The sequence below is a fragment of the Agelaius phoeniceus genome, chromosome 6 (genome assembly GCF_051311805.1).
Source record: "Agelaius phoeniceus isolate bAgePho1 chromosome 6, bAgePho1.hap1, whole genome shotgun sequence".
NCBI lineage: Eukaryota > Metazoa > Chordata > Aves > Passeriformes > Icteridae > Agelaius > Agelaius phoeniceus.
Window position 1 is genome coordinate 37,794,316 of NC_135270.1, and position 21,768 is coordinate 37,816,083.

General features: G+C 35.1%; 2 protein-coding genes across 5 annotated transcripts in view; one reads left to right on the plus strand and one right to left on the minus strand.

The window, feature by feature from the left end:
- Nucleotides 1-14,339, plus strand: part of AKAP6 (A-kinase anchoring protein 6) — a 257,459-nt gene extending 243,120 nt beyond the window's left edge. For 2 of the 4 annotated variants that reach the window (XM_077180434.1, XM_077180436.1), the window contains exon 13: nt 4,847-13,364. In XM_077180434.1, the coding sequence (XP_077036549.1) occupies nt 4,847-8,272 (3,426 nt within the window). In that variant the 3' untranslated portion in view covers nt 8,273-13,364. Of the gene's footprint in view, nt 1-4,846; nt 13,365-13,388 lie in introns of those variants that run through there. The other 2 variants (XM_077180435.1, XM_077180437.1) reach the window with 2 other exon arrangements.
- The window catches only part of LOC143694392 (uncharacterized), a 95,525-nt gene that overhangs the window by 33,209 nt on the left and 40,548 nt on the right, over nt 1-21,768 (minus strand). The window contains exon 3 of the mRNA XM_077180560.1: nt 17,547-17,582. The gene's annotated coding sequence lies outside the window, so the exon portion shown is untranslated. The remainder of the gene's footprint in view (nt 1-17,546; nt 17,583-21,768) is intronic.

The following is a 21,768-nucleotide window of genomic DNA, read 5'->3' on the forward strand; positions in this document are numbered from 1 at the left end:
AGCTCTTTTTTTCATGTTAATTCCTTTAAAAAAATATAATAGGACGTAGGGGTTACATTACAGGCCTGTTTCACCAACACAAAGTATCTGTACTGGAGTAGCACATGCAAATGAAGACAAAACAGAGAATCATTGTTTAATATAATTTGCTTCAGAAAAAAGCTAACCTATTCTTGTTTTAGTAAAAAAAAAAACCAAATTAAAAATTTCATTTTGACACTTTTCCTTAAAGAGCGTTGGGGCTGAGGAAATATCTTTATTTGGCTTAATAACCTTATTTCTTCCCATTAACATTTTCTGCAGAGTAAGTGGTTAGTCATTAAACACCAACTCTACAAAGATTTAAGCACACACCTAATTGTGCTCACAAGAGTTATCCCACTGAAATGAGAATGCTTTCCTGAGCAAAATAGTTCTGGATTCAAAGTAGGAATAGCTAAAATCCTTAAAGCAGCGCTTTCAAATACATTAGAATTAATTTAACTCTTCTGAGTCTATAATTTGATTGATTATTCACTTAAAACTTTTCATGCAACAGTATATGCTTCCTAAGTGGTGTTTGTCTAGTGGAAATATGCAAAAAATAGGAGTATGCATAATATTGTGCGTCTTTTGATTCTTATTACATTGAGATTTTTTTATTTTCTTGGTCAAAACTATTTGCTGTTTCTTACTTTTCTTACTGATCTTAGAGATCTTCTCTAAATGTAGTGGTATTTAGTGACTTTATAGTGTTAGAGACCACTCAGACCTACTTTAAACCTACCCATTTTTAGAAAAATTAAATACACATTTTTACTTACACATTCTTTCATATATAAAAAAAAAGTTTCTGAATTCCAGGAAATTTAGTGCCATCAACCTGTATCAAAAAAGTTTTTGCCAGACAGGACAGGTACCTTTGCAATGTTTTGCCACAGACTCCAGCAAAGCCAGGGCTTAAGAGTCAGCATAGAGGGCTCACTCCATTGAAATGTGATGTTCTGTAGCACACTCCAGGACTCTCTTTAAATATAGTCTGTCTTACATGTGGAGATCAGCATGTCTGGGTCTGTCAGGGTCTGGGATAGACCCCTTCCTTTTTGGGTATTTGCATTTCAAGAATGATCATAGAATCAGAGAATCATGCAGTCAGAGAATGGTTTGGCTTAGAAAGGACCTCAAAGATCCTCTAGTTCCAATTCCCCTGCGATACACAGACTCTTTTCACCGGACCAAGTCACTCAGATACCTTGATCCAGGCTAGGTAGAATGTCTTTTGGAGTCTTCCTAGAGAGTCAAACTCTCTAGGAAAGACATATTCTTAATTAACTGAAACAAAATAAAAAACATGCTGCAGCTCTTACACAAGTAAATCTTTCCCAATTGGAAATGGAAGTAGAAGATTCATCTACTTTGTGTGGAAGATGAATTGTACAATACTATACAGTTCACTCAAATGGCAGACATAGAAGAAGAAGCAACACCATTTTTCCCAGTAAAGTGAACAAACAGAATTTATCTCTGGCCCTATCTGAAATTTATCATTTGTACCCTCCTCTGTATAACACCAAGTAAAGCATAAGGTTGGCGAATTTTAAACATTCTGTTGACAAAACCTAACAATCTATTACTAACATGGTAACTCTAATCATCCAGCATCCTACCTGTGCACTGAGCAGCCTGAAAAAGAGATATCTGATATGATAAAAATGGCTCCTAAAAATTTCTGGGATTTTACCTCACTACTGCTGTCAGGGCAAATGTCAGCTAGAGTGACACCACCTTCCATTGTTCACTCCAGAGATTTATTCCAGAGGCTATGGTGTGGCACTTCCAAAAACTACCTCAATCTCTTCCTTGTTTGAACAGTTCAGAAAATTTTGTAAAAAAAATATAGGGAAAATATATACCTGTACTAAAAATGCCAAATACAAAATGTGTGTGACTTAAGCTGAGTGGTTTGTTTCAAAGTTAAACCTTTTCCTGTACTTTGGAAGGGCTGCTAGTGTAGCTGATAACCACTAAAGTTGTACTCCAAGGGATATGATATTTATAACTACAGTAGTAATTTACTAATATCAATTTAGTCAGTTCCTTGGAGAGAGAAAGCTATATTAGTAAAATGACCATATCTACATAAGAGTCTTTGCAAATATAAGCAACAATCAAAAGGAAAATAAAATAAAACAAAACTAAATAAAATAAAATAAACATTTTTAAAAATTCCCTGCCATCAAGCTAAGCCTGCAAAACTTCTGAGTATATACCAGGACTCAGAAAAGCATGTGCATTTTAAGAATAAAAAAATAGGCTTTGAAGTGGGGAGCACTCAGTGAAGATGAATGGGCTGAGGTCACAACTCTACATGTTTTATTGTTTTAGTCCATCTGACTTGCTGAACAAACAAGCAGCCAAGTGCTGATTTACAGAGGGAAGGTTATCTTCCTGACCAATGAGGACCAAATGTTTTGTTTTGAAACAGAATCAGATTCTATGGAACGTAAAATTCTTGGAACCTGCTGCTGATTTCCTGCCTTTAGTAATTTCTTCATGCAGCTGGCAGAAGTGTGAAACAGTAAAATCAAGCAGTTTAGGAAACTTTCCACAGCCATGTCTTCCTAATGCTGAGTATGACAGGATTGTAAAACATGACACAGAGAAAATGAGCCATTGAATCTGATTTCTTTTTTAATCTAACAGGTTTTCAAATAATTGTATTTTCTTACATTTTACTTAAATGTTACTTAAGGGTCATCTACAGCTGGGAAACTGAGTCCAGCTAAGTACAAACCAGGAGCTTTTATTAAAACATGGCAAACTGGCAAATCCAAATAAAGATTTCTGGACTTCACAATGTACAGAACTGCTTTGATAGCCATAACTGTCTAATAAATGCATGTTTTCACAGGAATTTTTCTTTAGCCAATGTCTCATGGTGGAAAAAGAAAGAACTCTAGCAAAGGTACTCTATAAAAACTTTGGGGTAGGCAGATTCACAAAGAGACTCAAACTTTCAACATTAGTCATGATTTATCTTAGATGGAGAGAGACTTGATTTATCAAATAAGTTAATAATCACATCACCCTGATGAATGGTGGATAGCTGTCCAGTTTGGGAGAAATAATTCCGCCTGATTTCCATTGATTGTTTTAGCCTTTTGTTTACTGGACATACTGGGATGATATAGCCTTGTTTCTTGCACAGAAACGATGCCACCTAGATCCATAATTAAATAGGCACTGGAGCAGAGGTTTGGCACTATCTGTGTCTGTGTCTCTTGCTGGTTAAACATGCCAAACACAGCACTGCAGGACAAAATTCTCCTCATCTATCTATGACGAAATTAATATTTGCTTTATGCAAAATGACACAGGACAAGAAAGCTTCTTTTAAGAACAGCATGTAGGTAGGGCTTCTCCTGAGAGAATAGCTTGGTTCGTATCACTTATTCCTGGTCTTGCAAAGTGTCCCAGCCCAAAATCTGTGTCCTAGCTATGGAGCTCACAAAAAGGCTGTGAAGCTTTAGTTCGTACTTCAAAGAGAGTTTCCAGCTGAGAATTGAAGTCAGAAGTACATGCTTTTCCCTGCACAATTAGCCTTGGCCGAGTCTTGATGAATCTAAGTCAGTAACTAAGTTGTGCAGAACTGCACTTTGTTGGACTTCATTTTATCTGCTTTATATTTCCTGGGATTTGCTCTTGCTGTTTGGCATCATGTCAATGCTATATTTTAAAAACTTCACTTGCTCAAAGAAAATTGAAGAAAGCAGAAGATCAGAGTTGAAAGGTTTCTTGGAAGAAACCAAGAAGTTTTGTGTTTCTGGATACAGTGATTACTGTTCAGCTGTTCAGATGATTTAAGCTAAACAATCCTACATTAGTCAACAGTTCTATTACAAGACTCCTTGTAAAAGCAAAGCCTTCTCTAATATGGAGGCCTCTCAGGAAATAGAAAAATAAAGTGAAATTAATTTGTGCTCAACCCCCAAATCAGGGATCATTACAGTCTTATTTTCAAGGGCTTAAAGTGGTTTGGTACTGTTGGCCACTTGACAAATCACATCTGAGTAAGAAAATTTGTCAAGGTGTTCTTCCTCTTCCACACATTTCTAGAAGGAACAATTCTTGTTATCACATGTTCTGAGTCATAATAACAAACATTACTGGAAAGTTACAAATATTTTAAAAAGAAAATTAAGTTTCTCACACTTATTTATCAGTCCTTTTTCAGAGAAGGGTGCCAGAGCAGACATTATTTGAAACTCATGCAGTACTTGATCTTTCAGCTGAACGTATCAACATTCATTAATCTTACTTACTGATCATTTGTACTGCCTTTATTATCAGGTAAAGAATAAATACGAATTCTAGCAAAAATTTTTTAAGACTTGTGATCTGTTGTTTTAAGGCTGACTACACAGAAGTTTGTTATAAACATTTCAAAAATCCTTTCATAAATCCTTTACATCTTAACTATTTTAAACTTAAGCAGGCTAAGAAAGTTTTTCATATATCCAACATAATTGCATGTTTTTCATTAACACACTCCTGTTGTGATTCCAAGTTAAAAATGTTATATATATAAAGTAACTAACCACAATTAATATATTAAACTAAAATTTCTGTATTATATTTTGACAGCAAATAAAAAGAAACAAAGAAGTCTAAGAAATCTTTGAAAATGTAATTGGTTTCATTTTAATTGATCATTTTAATAGCACACAAGGCGTAACAAAATTAAAAGCCTATTAGTGATCATTGTTCCAAAAATGCACTTTACTTCCATTAACTTACATGATTTTAGTGGGAGCACATTTAAAGTACAGCTGTAAATATTTTTAATCTTTGACTTTTTCTTTTACAGGAGCCTCTAAATGTTATTGATCCCAGTTTGATGGATCTAAATGGTCCAAGTGAAGATGCACTAGAATGGGATGAAACTGACATAAGTAATAAGCTCATCAGTATTCATGAAGACTTAAGTGATCCTGATCAGGAGCTCAACAAGGATGATCTAAACCAGAAACCTGCCTCAGAAGAATGTGGTGATAATGATGCAAATGAGGATGAAAGTATCAGTAATCATGGAATTCCTCTTTATTGTCCCAACATTACTTCCCCTCCAAATCCTCACATCTATCAGGTCTATAGTCTTCATAATATTGAATTATCAGAAAAAAAACATATGCCTTTTTTGAAAAAAACATCCAGACTCTCCAGTGTAATGCAGTCTAACATTTTAAACAAAAGTCTCAGTAAAGATTCACCATTTTCATCTACCAAATCCCTGCCAGATCTGATAGGAGGTACCACATTGGCAAAATCATATAACTGCATGTATCAGAGTGGGAACATAAGCAGGCATTCTGAGAGTGAGAGTGGGATAGTGAGTGAATGTGATACAGAAACTACAAATAATTCAGAAATTTTTTTGCTAAATGATATTGAAAGCAGTCAGAGTAATCCTGAAATTGGGCATGTGGAAATCCAAGTGGATAATGTAATAAAACCAAAACTAAAGCAAGATGAAGAAGATCATACTAGTCTTTCAGATGATTTCCAATTGGCTCCATCTGTATGCTGTGGAAGTGAAAATGATGAGGATTTGGACAGCATTACTATGTCTAACCCTGGTTGTCCAGAAGAATTGCAAGGAAAACATGATGTGTTTACATTTTATGATTATTCATATCTTCAAGGCTCCAAATTCAAATTACCAGTGATAATGAAACAATCACAGATTGAAAAAAAACATAAAGAGGGTAGTTTGTTTCATGACTTTTGTTTTGACAAAATACCGGGTAAATCTGAACATAAGTCAGGAGAGTCACAACCAGATGGGTTTATTCATGATCATAATCTGGCAAGTATCTGTGGAGAATCAGATCCCAGTTCTGGTAAATCTGCAGAAATTGCAAAAAAGTTACCTGTTACAGAGAATACAAGACAGGTTTCCACTTTATCTCATAGTTCTTCTTTAGAATCTCTGTCGGTAGTAGGTGATTTGTTCAGCTCAGGTATTTTTAAAAGTGGAGATGGTCTTCAGCGAAGTGCCTCTTTGGAGAGCTGGCTGACTTCCTACAAAAGCAACGAAGATCTTTTCAGTCATCATGGCTCTGGAGACATAAGTGCAAGCAGTGATTCTGTTGGAGAGCTCAGTAAAAGGACATTAGATCTTCTGAATCGCTTAGAGAATATCCAGAGTCCTTCAGATCAAAAAATAAAGCGCAGCATCTCTGATATGACACTCCAAAGTAGCTCTCAAAAAATGTCTTTTACTGGACAGCTGTCTCTAGATATTGCATCTTCAATCAATGAAGATTCAGCAGCTTCTCTCACTGAACTCAGCAGCAGTGAGGATCTTTCTCTCTGCTCTGAAGACGTTGTACTGCACAGAAATAAAATACCAGATTCAAATGCATCATTTAGGAAACATCTTAATAGATCTGTAGCTGATGAGAGTGATGTCAATGTCAGCATGATTGTTAATGTCTCCTGCACTTCTGCTTGTACTGATGATGAAGATGACAGTGATTTGCTTTCAAGTTCCACCCTTACCTTAACTGAGGAAGAGCTAGGTATCAAAGATGAAGATGACGACTCCAGTATAGCAACTGATGAGGATATTTATGAAGAATGCAATTTAATTTCAGGACTTGATTATATAAAAAATGAGCTCCAAACCTGGATTAGACCAAAATTTTCCTTGACAAGGGAGAAAAGAAAAAGTAACCTCAGTGATGAAATTCAGCGCAGTAAAGAAGTTAGTAATGAGACATCAAAAGCCACAGATACATTAAGCATTGAAACACTGTTGAATGGTTCAGTGCAGAAAATATCGGAAAATAATGGCAATAGTAAGAATATACCGTGTGATCGTGGAAAAGGGACAAAGAGTCACCCAGTGAAAGACATCTCTCAGGTTGTGAAGGATCAGCTTGTGGATGATATGGAAAATGGCAATGTCGAAAATACTCCTGGCAGCCAAAAGGATGGTCTTGTTAGTGTCACAGCAACCCCCAAAACTCATGCATCACTTGATGTCAGAGAAGCTGAAAATGAGTGTGGTGTCTGTGAAGCATTTACAGACAGTTCAGATGATTCACATATGGATAGCAAGGAGACTGTTCTTTCTTCAGCTGGATCCAGGAACCCTCCAAGAGAATGTCAAAGTCATCTTCAGCCCGATCATCACTCTGTTGCTTCCTCTCCTGCAAAAAAGCCTTGCCTTGAATCTTCCACAGAAATTAATTCTGTAGGCATACAAGATACAGCTTTACAGCCATCCTTACCTAGTGGTCAACAACATAGAATAAATGCTACTGAAAAATTTCCTGATTGCTGTGCAGCCTTGAAATCCAGTGAAGCAGAATGCAACTCATCAGCCAATGGTTTTGATTTGTGCTGTAACTGTGAATCTGCTGATTTTGATAAAAAAACCATGGAAGATGGCTCAGTACACAATTTTGTCAGGGAGATAATAGACATGGCATCAACAGCTTTGAAAAGTAAGTCACAACCTGAATATGAGTCATCTGCTCCAGCTTCATTAGCACAGATCAAGGAAAAAGTGTTAGAGCACTCTCACAGACCCATCCAGCTAAGAAAAGGGGACTTCTATTCTTATCTTTCACTTTCTTCTCATGATAGTGACTGTGGAGAGGTAATCAAATACATCGAGGAAAAGAGCAGCACTCCTGTGCCACTGGACTTCACAGATGAGAGAGAAGATATTGAATGTTTCTTTGAAGCCTGTCCTGAGGAAGAACGGGTTGAGCAGCAGCAACAGTCTGTTTCTAATGGTTCTCCTGAAGCACAAGTTGAGCAGCAGCAACCTATTTCTAACCCTATTTCTGAAACATCTGCAGAATCACTAGGTGAAGTGACTCCAGAGTCATTAGAATTAAAAACTTCTTCTGAAGGTAGGGATTTATCTTTCTTATGTGGGGATGACAATTATATAAATATTCTAAATACTAACAAAAAATGTACATCAAGTAATTCAAAAAATGCTGATGATGATTTGCTGTTTTCAGATGGACGAAATGAAAGTTTGGAAAAGAATTCTCCAGAGGTTAGCACTAAAAAGAGTAGTGCAGGAAAATCACCAGGAACAGAAGATGAAAAAGGATGTGTTGCTGCTTCTGAAGAGGCCTCAGGTACAGAGTTTCAGATAAAGCCTGGTCATTCACAGAAAAAGGAAGGTTTACATCAGAACAGAAAAACTCTTACTTGCGAAGAAAATCTCCTCAAACTTCATAAGGAAAGACATATAAATATGCACAGATAGAATGTAACCCTCTCCAGGCACATAGATTATTCTAAAAACAGGTATGTACTCTACAAGTTGCACTTTTTTTTTTAACTTTTTTTTTTAACTTTTCTTTTTTAACTTTTTTTTGTACAATGAAAGGAGATGAATCATCAGCCAGGACTTCTGTTTCATGATAGTGCTATGTCATTTGTTTTGATTACACTATAATCCCAGTTTACATGCCACTAGTCAACAAATGCAGTGAATACGAATTGCTTTTTGCCCTTTGGCTTTGCACTGACTGGAGCTGCTCCCTTCTGGAACAAGTCTGCTATCTTGCAGAACCTGGGAATTCCTCCAACGTAATCTATCAGTCTCCATTCCCTCCTCAGCTGAGGGAACCAGAAACCATTCCTGCTCATTGATGCATTTGTCTGCAGGCATCTCTTCTTAGGAGGGGTTCAAAAGCACTTGATAAAGCTAAACTTCCAGTTCTACAAGAACTAGTTTGTTTGACTAGTGAGTTGGAGTTCTACAACATTTCCAGACAAACCATGAAGAATGGCTAAGCAGACTGGAGAACAGAGAGATAATAAGTAATCTCCTGATGCCAGTTAACCATTATTTTAATTCAGTAAGCTATTATTAAGAACAGAATTATTACAACATATCAGTAGGCCAAAAGCTGAGGTTTCCAAAACAACAAATCTTTACAACATCATGAAAGTATATAATGTGAGGGTAATGGAGATGGAAACTGATGACTGTCCAGTACCCAGCAGTACTGCAACCTTCAGTCCTCTTTTGTGGTAAGCATTTTGAAACATGAATAAGATGATGGAACCTAAGGCAAAAAGGTGGCCCTGATCTCTACCAGTGTTTGAAAGTGGTTCAAATCTGGAATTTCTAACCTCACATAAATGTTGAACAATAGCTGCACATTTAATTACGGAAGAGGATCTACAAAACCACTTTTGGATCAGTTCCTAGCATTCAGCACTGCTGTTTTGAGTCTCACTAGTTTGGTGACCCAAAAGCCAGCACAGCTCTATCAAATGCCATTAGTCTTTGGAAACACTCCTCCAGCAGACCACAGCCAGAACAGCAACTCCAAATGCCAATCCAATTCCAAATGCCGCTGCTTGCCAGAAACTGTAGCAAGGGAATTTACTATAAAAGACAAGGCTAAGCATGGGACAGGTTTTCTTGAGGAGTTCTTGAGTCTCCACCTCTGGAGATTTTCAAAATTCAAGTGGATGTGGCCCTGAATAATCTTTTCTACCTTGAAAATAGCTTTTCTTTTAACAGGAGGTTGGACCAGTTGATGTTCAAGTTTCCTTCCAACCTAAATTATGTTATGATTCCAAGACGTTGGCAGGAGAAAAGGCTGTTATTCATCACTGCCCATGGAAAACATTAGTACACTCCTATGGCAAACTATGTAGCTGTAGCAGAGGATCACATCTGATTTATACAAAATAGATTTCTTTGCTGCTCTTAGAGATCTAACTTCCTCATTTTTAATTTTGTTATGTTATATTTCTAAGCTTTGGGCTTTCCATTTATTGGTGGTTTACCCAGCTTTCCCACAGTCACATATATATTTCTAGCAAAGCCTTTAGAGTATGACAGCAATAGTCTACAGCTTGCTGCTATCTCAACACATCTCTGTTTGACTAATGCATTATCTTGGAACCATCATAGCAAAGAGGATATGTCTGGAATGTTTTTGAAATAGGCCATCATGACCTGCTGATTGCCAATTAGGTTAATACTTGGACACATCCAAACAATTGGAGAAGCAATGGAAATCAACTATGAATTACAAAACTCATAGATAATTCTATGTATTCTAGAATTAAATTAAATTGATTATAAGTATATAGAAGTCTCTATTTGGAAATTGAGATGATGACAAAAGTCTGAGATTGTTAACTGAAACTGATATAAACATAAGCTTTCCAAGTTATTGTTTTACTAGTTTTCTCATTTTTTCACTCATTTTTATAATATTATTTTGAGAAAGAATATTTGCTGTATTGAGTGTGATTTTATCCTTGTTCTCATTCTTTCACTGATAATGACATGTCTTTTCAATTTGTTAGTACTTTTGCTCTGAGGATCTCAAAATACTGCATAAACTTACCTCACTCTTCAGAACTTTATAGTTATTTGCATGGTAGCTAGATTTTTTTTCCATAAGACTGGAAATGAAAATATGCAGTTTGTGTGAGTTCTAAGATTGGACATAGAAGATAGGTTTAATAAAAAATGCCCCACAATGCAATAAAATATAATGCAAAATCTGGATACAACAACTTGATAGGGTTATGTTATAGCTTCCACTTTTGCCCAGTGGCTGACAAATTATTTTAAGAGAACAAAGCTCTTCACACTACATTCCCACTTTTTAAATGTAGGAAGATACACTGGTTCTTAACTTGGACATACAGCATTACTTCCATGGAAACTATGTACTGTATTATTCCCAGTAGTAAAGTTCTAGAATACATATAGTTTATCTCTGACCCACCAAAAATGAAAATATGAGCTGCTAGGTTTGGTTTCACTAAAGTCTGAGCTCCCTTCCCCCATCCACAAGCTTGATGCTTTAACTTCATCTCTCATGCTATGGGGAATGAATTACAGAAGCAATCTATCCTAATTTGTTAACTTATTCAAATAACAGTTATTATACTTAACTATGCTAAAGATTATCTTTTTGGTGGCAGATTGTTTATTTTTTGATGAGGCTAATTACTGATTTTCCAAAGGTAATTTACATTTATTACTAATACATCTTTTAAAATGTGACAGATAAATGTTGTTCCCATAAGTGTATTATGAAAAAAGTTACTATTTAAAAACACATTATTTAATTTGAAAGATAAATGGCAAACACCATTATTTTTCCTGAAGCACCTGTGCTGTAAGCTCATTTAAATGTGTAATTCCATGTGTAGCTGCAATACTTAGAAAAAAAAATCTATACTATATGTGTACCTTAAAAGCATACTGAGAATTCAAAGCTGAAAAAGACATGGTTTCAAATGTAGGTTGATTTTGTACTGTTTTAGTATTCACCCTGGCTTTACAGGGGAATAAAACTAATAGTGAATAAATAGTTTTATCAAATAGTGAATAAATAGTTTTGTCAAATGCTGCAGTCCTGTTATTTAACAGTGTGCTACAAAAAAAACCAAAACAAAACGAAAAACCAAAAAACCAACAACAACAACAACAAAAAAAAAACAACCAAAAAACCAAAAAAACCAAAAAAAACCACCAAACCTGACACAGAGTTCTTCAACAGAGGTGCTCATAAAGCTGCACTGATTTTGTTTCCCAATTAGGAGTCACCTTGAAAGATCTATCTGTACATGAGATCATGTAATCTTCTGCTGCCACTGTGACCCATGACTCACCAATGGGATGGGAACTTTTAGTTACAAATTCAATATGCATAGAGATCAATACATTTAGGACATTTATGTGTTCTACCCAAAGTCTTTTCTAGAGGATGCCTTAGAATTCTATGTGTAATCTGTTAGTTCTTACAAGTAAATCCAAAAGCTATTTCCTTACTTCTGTATTTTAAATTTAAGTTTTAGCTTAATTTAGGGGAAAAATAATTTACTTGCACTTAAGAAAACTAAATTGATTTTATCTGACAGTGCTGCAATATTAGATAGAATATTCTGCCACTTACCATCACCAGGAGAAACCCAGCACCGGTGCTCAAAGCGCCTGACTGTTATTTCCTGCTCAGCAATAGATATTTTGTATGACATTTTCCTTCCTTGTCTCATTTTTTTAGCAACAAAATAATGAGAATAATGATCAGTGAGACCTATGAATAATAGCCTATTTATGTAAAAGTATTTTGAGATCCACAGATAAAAGACAATACATAACTGCAAAGGACTGTTAGTTATTTACTTCCTACAGGAGGAAAAACCCACGTTTACATAATAGTTAGTATATAACAATTTACTTTTAGAGACTGGAACTACAATAATAATCTAAATCTTTGCTTAATTTTTTTTTTCTAGAGATTTTTATAGGGAAGTAAATAATATAAAGTTTCTTTATAGAGTTTAAAGCAGTCTTGACTTTTTAGCTCCTTACAGTACCTGACTTTAAAAAAGCTAAATAAACAGAGAATCTTATATTGAAATTTATGAATTACATATTTTTTGAAAAATCCATCAGCGAGACTTTTCTTACTCATGCCAGAATTGTAGAAACCTTTCATACAATCTGCCACTTTATTCAGATCAGTTCTTCATTAATATCTAAACAGACAGTTGAGCTTTTCAATATTTTCAAGTAAGTATTTCTTGTATAAATGGGGAAGGATGTGGTCAGTTGCAACAAAGAAGATCAAAGGAGATGGTAACTGGATAGATCCAGATATTCCTGCTTAACTTGGAAGGCACATAATGCATGTCTGGAGTGCCTCCTAGGAAATGCCTAAGAGATGTACTTTGCACTAATCTTTGAGCTGTATTCTGACAGTTATTTCTTCATAATTCTCATCATAAGCCCATGCTCTTTGCTGAATAGTTTAACCATAAACTCTGAGCTGGATAATTCTATAGTAGGCAAATTTAACTCATTGCTGGTACTAGAAGTGTCTAAATAGTTATTTACAATTTAAAAATGCAGTGATGATACTGACAATTCTATTCACAGACCACTTCTGTGACAGTCTTTTCCTCTTCTCCATTGAAGTCTCACTATATATGTTTGCACAAATATTAAAATAATTGTTAGATAGATCTTTTTGTTGCTTGACTTTTGAAAATTTCCATATTTCCATTGGTTGGTGCGCTTCTGTGTGCTGGAGGTAAGTTCACAGGTAAAGATGAGGATATGATCCAGGGAAAAGGTCCAATGTGATGAACACCCTTGTTCCTTTAGAAGCAAAGTCTTTATGAAAAGCAGTGACTTTTCTACATCAATTAATTTTTTCACATTCACTTGTACCTCAGGCTGTTAAAAGTAATTTTTTGCCTATTGTATGCTTCTGCATTAAAGACTCTGGCATGTGACCATTTAATGGCTATGTATTATTGTTCTGGAAGACCTGTGTTTTGCAAATAAAACTTCATTTTCTGTAACCTACTATTACTTTTCTGTTTCCTTTTAGAAACTTGGCTGCAATTCAGGTGCAGGTTCATCCTGTAAACCCTGGGATGACCTCCAATTCCATTGTATCACTGCCCTTCATTAAACTGACTCCCAAGATAATTTTTTTTTTCCAAATGTGGTTTGTCCATGTTGGCTTTGTGGTCAGGCTGCATATGCTAGTCCTATTTCAGTGATCATTTTATTTTGTAGCAAGGCCATTTGCCTTCATATGGATTCCTCTCCCAAGCTACCTCTAATGACCTCCCCTTCCTAAATTGGATGCTCCTGTACTACTTACCACTGGTTCTGTTCTTTAAAGTACTATAGAATTCACGGTCAGTCTGGTTCATCTTTTCAGAATTGTACCTGTCAGTACTCTTCTATTTTATGTATCAAATTTAATATTTATCTGTATAATATATAAGTTTATTGAAACTATTTTGCTTTTAAAGTGACTATTTTGTTGGATTGCAGCAAAAAGAAGTCATTGGTCCTCCTGATTCAATACATCTAAAAATTAATCAATTTAAATAATGGCATTTTATTTATTTAATTTAAAAATTTAATCTATGCAACACTTCAAGAAACACCTACATAGTGTTGTATATTAGAAACTGTTGACATTCTACTGAATTAAGTATAACATTTTGGGTTTTTATGCTTCTTGAGGTGGTAATGAGAAAAAGTTTTTAAAAAATGTGTGCCTTGCTGTATTTCTTATACCATTTATTAAAAAGCTGCTTTCACAGTAAAATTATGTTGGTTTGAAAGGAGAAAATAGCAAGGTTAAGATGTGTGAATAATTTCTGTATATATGTATAACCAACTGCAAACATTGATGTATAATGACAGTATAAAATGCTTTCATGTTTGTGATGTCCAGTGATGTGGAAATTATAAGCCTTAAAACCATTAGATTGCATGGTAATTAGAATTGGCACAATAAACATAGTTTATTGGGGAAAAAAAAGCAGAATTGGTGATCTGTTTTACCTTCGTTCCAAGCACAGAATGCTTTATCAAAATTCCAAAGAATATGGTTTTCTTTGCAAATATTCCTTAGAGATATACCACTCCAACTGGTGAAGATTTGTATTGTCTAGCTCACAGGTAAAGAACTTTGTCTTTAAAGATTCTGTAGGTCTTTTGGGCCAAACAAGGAGACACAAAAGTTTATATCTCATACAGTATTTTATAGCAGATCTTTTAATTGTTCATCAGCAACAGTTTGTTGTCCAATTCTTAAAATTTCATTCATTTACATATTGAATAAGTTCTATCTAGATGCTCTAGCAGCTGGCTGTTTTGATGACTTAGATTGTACATTTCAAGGTCTTTTATCTGTTGCTAAAAGATATTGAGTGGCCAAAAAAAGCCAACCAGCCAGCTTTATAAGTGAACTCTGCAAACATGGCATTCATCTCCTAAAAACACTATTGGGAAGGAATGTCAGGAAATTTAAGACAAGCAGTGCCCTCTGATGCCACCTTTAATCATTATATTTCCAACTATATAAACTTTTTTACAAAAAGCTTCAGCATTCCTCCTTTAAAACATGGACATCAGTTTGACAAGCTTAGCTGTAAGAAGAGAGAAGCTACACTGACCAGAAGATATATTCATGTAACACTGAAGGAACAGATTATTTAAGAACAATCTCATGTTTTCCAAAGTATTAACAGCTTCCTATTACTGCAAAAGGGAAATTATTTGTCTCTCAATTTAAATTTCCACAGTGTAGCCTTAGGCAAGCTGTGAGGTTTGTAGGGCAGCAGTAACAGTGCTTATTTTTAAGTATAAATAAGAAGTATTTATTATGTGAACCTTTTGAATCTGCAGAGATTTTGCACATGCATATCTTTTATCAGGTATAAGTCTAACAAGTTAACCAATAATTACCTAAAATGTATAATTATATAGCTGAAGACCACTTTATTATATTTTAAATATATATATATATAAATATATATATAAAGTAATTCAAAATATAACTCCTAATTTTATTTACAGTGACAGTTATGTTTATTTATGAGTTATCTCAACCATGATTTTTTAAATTGTCTTGACAGAGGAATTGAGTTAATAATTATTCTTTTTTTCTCCCTAGTATTTTCTGATTTATGCTATCTTTTTTTTAAACTTACTTTGACTATGGTCATACCTTGCACTGTGACAACAGGCAAACTAATAATTCAGAGGCTTTTCAGATCTGTCATCTCACCCAACAGACTGTGCATAACTCCATCAATTACTTGTACCATTCTATTAGGCCATTTACCACAAATTCACTTTTTCCCTGGGGGAAAACAGTATTACTTGTCAAATCAATAAACCACATATTCATCATACAATATCTGAAATACTGTGTGGTCACAACTCAAATTTCTGTGGTTCCTCTTTGAGAGATTGGAACATTTTAATTTGACTAGTAATCCCACATCTATATTATTTGGTCTCATGAGATAAAGTTACCATTTTTAGGCTTTTTTGGCTAGAAAATTTACTCTTTTACAATTTTTATTCTCAGAATTGACTTTGTTGTCAATAAAAATTGATTTCTAAGTGAAACACTGATATATATATTCCACAGGACTGTTTCCTCTCTTAGTGTAAGTCATGCTTATGGCCTTATTGTGCTGGAACTTCATTCAATTTCCTAAAGGAAAATATTGGTATGGTATAAAATTAATGTTGATATACCAAGAGTACCTTAGGATCAGCCCATGCAGAGAGTCCTGTATAGAACTCATTCCTGCTGGTGAAATTCTTTTGTGGCAGAGAGTAATGTTGCAAGCTTTCTGCAGAATTTATTCCCTACTAAAGTTCCACAGGCTGCTTTTTATTCCACACACTCCCTGGCTCATGCTTGAACAACATCTGCAATGTGTGAGGAGGCCATTTGACAGCAATGGCCCTGACACATGGATCTCCTTTTATTCACTACTTCACATTTCTCCCACAGAGAGCCAGAGCTCTCCAGCTCTAAGCAAAGGGAGTGCACACTAACACTAGTGCTAAAATACATGCCTGGGACTACAGTTAAAAACGTTTTTTTTCACTCACATTAGTTTTAAATATGGATACGCCACATCCCCAGTCTCTCTCACTTAATGGTTTGCATTTTTCCCAAGGTAAGTAAAAGATTTTTAGTGATACAGTGCATCTATACAGCACCACTGTACTGGTAAGAAAGTCAGGTGGTGTCTCCATGTTCTTATGGCTGTTTGTGCTGTTCTTTGGATACATGTGTACACATCAGCATGCAGGCACATGAAAATATTCTCAAATTGTTCCTGTTTGGTTTGCAATAAACTCAAATAAAGAGTTGCTGTCATTTAGACAACATCTTGACCTTCCTTCTTGGTAACAGGAAGCACAGAGGACATAGCCTTCCACACCACATATTTTAGCATTTCATTGCAATTCCCCTGTGTTGATGAAAACAACATATTTTGAATAACATGTATCTGCTAAGATGTCTGCTTTTGTTTTTTTGGTCCTTTTTTATTTGGCCAGAAGACATTGGGAACAATGTTGTAAATTTTTCTGTGCTATTGTGCTCAGGAAAGAGGTTATTAATGTTTAGGCCAGACTGTACTTGGCTCAAGAGGATTAACAGGGATGTCAAATTCTTAGCCAAGTCAATCTCCTCCACTGACAAGTTATAACAAACGTATTCCTAATAATAGCATCACTTTGAGAGGGGTTTTGGCCAACAAATGACATCTGATCTATTGCCTTCAGTGCTGTGTGTCTGATTTTCAGAGTTGCCCTGTCTTTTATGCCTTTTCCACCAAGCTCAAAAGCTTACATTTTTCATATGATCACTGTTTGCTCAGTAAATATATGTTCATTTTTGATATTAGAAATGTGCTAAGGACTACGCCATAAGTAAAGTTGGCATCATTTAAGTCTGTGTACTAGAGGAATTCTAGGTGCTTCAGTGCTTTAAAAATGGAATTTCCTTTGCACTAGAAAGCAGTATTACTTTACTTCTGGTGAGTGGAGAAATAAGCTAAGTTAAAACTAAAGTTAGAATTGTATAAATCAGTAATTTTAGATTACAAATATTACTGTGATATCATAGTTATTGTCAAACTAGTTATTAAAATTTACAGTTACACAATGATTAAAATTAAATTAAATATGAAAAGAACAGATAAGTAAATATTTTTACCTCTGCCTTATGTTGAGCCCATGTCTCTGTGGCATTCTGGAAGTGGAAGGGAAAATAATTTTTAAAACATATGAAATATTTTAAACATTTTTCTTTCTTCTAATTAGTGTAAGTATGTTTTGAATGCAGCAAGGATCTAGTTGTAGCATTTTCCAAACATTATGAGAGTGACAGGGAAAGGCATATTTCACAAGATTTCAATAGTGAAAAAGACAAACCATTCTTGATTCACTTCATTTACAGAATGAAAAAAAAAATCAGACTTAGAAAGAACTTCTATTGAACATCAACCATATATTCCAAATATTTTCCCTTTTTTTCCTGGGGAGATAAGTAGTACTGAAAATAACATGCCCTTAGGCAAGGTGGTATGTCAATTTCTCCTACAGGCTGTGGTGCATATATACCTGAATTTCTGCTCTGTAGCTCTTGAATAAAAAACCTGATCATAGAATTCACTTTGGAGGCCATGGGTTTTGTTGTTTCTTCATAAGGAAGTGGACCAAATTGGGCTGAGGAACATCTGCCTCTAACAAGCTTTAAAAAGAAATTTTAGCATGCAGATTTTAAATAATACACAATCGCAGACAAAAAAAAATTATAAAAGGAAATGCAAACAAAAAAGCAATCATTCTATAAATCCTAGTAGTCCCTGCCAGTAGTTTAATCAAGAATATTCCAACTTGAGTAGCATTATTATACTTCTATTTACTGATCATTATTTATCCTGACACATTGATGTTAGACAAATCTCTACAAAGCTTTTGCTTTACTTACCTCAAAATAGGGCTTTTCAAAGTGCTGAAAAGGTTATGGAAATGCCATTTCAATGGTTGGGATGTTTGCATGAATCAAAAAACCCTGACATCATAGTTCTCTTGGGTTGCTGTCTGTGCCAGCTGAGCTGATCAGTGCTGCTTTTGGCCATATTTTGTGGAGGCAAAGCCTTTAAAAAGCTTTTCATGCACATAGACCTCAATTTTCCACTATTAATATGACTACTAAAGAAAGCTTCCTCTGTAAGGAGTTTGCCGTAAATGACAACATAAATGTTTCTCATACTTTCTGCTGCTCATTGTATATATTCCTGTATCTTATCCCCTGCTCCTCCAAGCTGAACATTTCTCCACTCATACCTTTTCTTCTTGCACAGCTCAGAAAGTAAATGAAGTGTTTTCAACTTCAGTTTGTAATAGACAGTTTAAAGGTAATGCTTTAAAAGATGGGCAAGTGGCACCAGAGCCATACTGGCTTGGAGTGAAGAGAAAGTGGCTGGCAGGAGGAATTCTAAGGGCTTCAGTGCTTTAAGAATGGAATTTCCTTTGCAATAGCAAGCAGTATTATTTTATTTCTGGAGAGTGCGGGAATTAGCTAAGATAAAACATGAAGTTAGAATTGTGTAACTCAGTAATTTTAGAGTACGAATATTACTGGAGATGCAGGATGCTGAAGCTGTGCCAAGTAGACTTGGAGGGAGGATTCAGATCGGCAAATGTCATGCTGGCTGATAAAAGAAAAAGCAGAGGAGGAGGTGGAGCTTCAAGGATAGCTGTTGAGAGCTAGCTTTGGTTAAAGTATTTGTAGAATAATAGGAGCATACACTGTTTTGAAAGAGATTTATCTCTATTGCTAGACTTGTTATTGAAAGTGTAAAGTGATACTATTCATGAATACTCATTTTTTTGAATCTGCCGTTCAGTTATGCCAAGCATATCAATCAGGTGTACCATTGTCAGTTAATTAACATTTGATTGCATTAAACACAGGGTGTTGAAGAGGAGGTTTCTTCTCATAGGGGGAGGGGTATCTGTGTGATTTCTTTGGAGGGGGAGGGATGTGTTCTTAGTAATTATTGTCAGCTGTGAGAAAAGTCAAATTGTAACTTGTTAGTACATATTTTTGTGCCACTCACCACTCTTTATGGCCAAAGTAAGATTGGAAGACAAAGGCAGCAAGTGCATCAGCAGATTAGTCCTCAGCCATATCATATACTGCATCTGCAAATGTAAATGTTGTCTGTGTAGAAGTAAAATATGTGGGAAGGAAAGGGGAAAGGAAAGGAAAGGAAAGGAAAGGAAAGGAAAGGAAAGGAAAGGAAAGGAAAGGAAAGGAAAGGAAAGGAAAGGAAAGGAAAGGAAAGGAAAGGGTAAAAGGAAAAATGGAGGGAGAGTGAGAAGGAAGCTGAGTTATGCCTGTAGTGTATAACTATTTGATAGCATTCTGTAACATAATAGACTTGATATTCAAAATAATGAATTATTTGGTTAAGAAAAATCTGTCTTTCTTCTTCTCCTAGCCACATAATAACAAGTCACTCATGGAAATGGACTTATAGTGAATTCAGACATGATGGAAGGAGATACTATACTCCTTCACATGATATAGAATTAATCTATGGAATTTTATTTTGTCATTAAATTTTTGAGTCAAATAACCTAGTGAGATTGTAAAGAAGTGTAAATATAGAATGGGCAGTGTGCCAAAAAGAGGAGGTTAGTGCAAATGAATGACAGTGGAGAGCAAACTTAATTCTCCATGATGAAATCTGTTGTCTGCTGAGAGGACAGGGTAAATTTCCCAAATTCAATGCAAAAATATCTAAAGCAAGATGGAAAATTTCTGTCTTTCTCTGAGGCAATCAAAAATGAGCCAATGACACACTCAAGGCACATACAAAATGCATAGAAAATGTCTGGGTATCTTTTCCTTACTCATCATTCCACTGTTGAAAATGAAGATGTGGTTTCAGAACCAAATTATTTTAATTCCTTGACAAACCATTGTGTTGCAGAATAAAAACTTACCACAAATATGATTTTGTGGATAATTATAACCAGTTTTTGTATGTTGCATTTAACATACACATGTTTAGTTAGATGGAGTTGACTGTGATAAATTATATTTCAATAAAGGAAACACTCATATTTCAGGCCAGTTGGGTAAGAATATTTCAGAAGAATACCCCTTCTTTAATCACATACTTTGATGGAGGAATGCTCATGAACATGTCAGTACAACTCAATTCTTTCCACAGGGACTGACATCTTAAACTGCTCTACACAATGAATCACCTTGTCAAATAAAGTGCAAAATGGAAAACTGTTTTCAAACTCATCTGATATAATGACATTTACAACAACATGTTTCAGGTGATACACCGATAATAATAATTATATTTGTCTTAGACTTTCATGGTGCTTTGAAAGTTTTATGCTTTTTTTTTCCATTTAAGACAATTCTGTACCAGGGCTTTTACTTCCTGAGTCTTTAAATGAGCCTAAAGAGAAACTACGTTTTGCATGCAACTAGAATTCTTAATTTAAAAAAATTTCTTAGAAAAAAACCTGTATCGTTTCAACAGCAAGCCAACTTATATATCCTCACACAAAGATTCAAGTGGTTCTTTTAGAATATGGTATACACTAAAATTAATTTTTTATGTTTTTTCAATCATGATCAACAGCATTTATCTTTACTGATTCTTACCATGACAGTAAACACACTAAGGAAATATAACTCAAAGTATGTCTTAAGTTTCATAAAATTAAAATGATGATATGATGAAAGTTTATGTTAATTTTAGAAATCTACATTCTAATAATTATTTTTTATTGTATACTCATGAAGTTTATGCAAAGACAAAAAATTTCAGGAACATACTTCTGTCACTCTTGCACTGCCAGAACTATGTTCTTTGTTTGCCCTGTCTCACCTTCTGCAACTGGCACCTGTGAACAGAGGCTGAGATTTCATCAAAACAGATCTGCAGCTGAACCCTGGCTTCTGTGAACAGGAGCTGAGATTTCATCCAGCTCTTCTAAAAAGAAGTTTGACATGACATTTTTAGAGGTATTAGAGCTGCAGTTATTTAGTGTCTGCAACAAACACATAGATCTGGTGCTGTGGAAAAATGGGCCACTGGGGAAAATCTCGACTTTCAGCACTGAATATTGTGTTGAGCTGGAAAACAAAGGCTTAAAAATATGAGAGAAACTTCCCAGACACCCCTGTGAATGGCAGATGACAGTCTTTAATAGGAAAGAATTAAATCACAGATCAGTTCTTTGGAAAGTAGAATTTTATAAGTGATGTATGTAACCCAGCACATGGAGTACAGTGATTTGGTGTGGCTTCTGCACAACAAAGAAAAACATATCTCAAGGTAGGTGTGGGCTACTAAAAGAACTATTGCAATGTCTACAATTATATACTTAATCTAAAA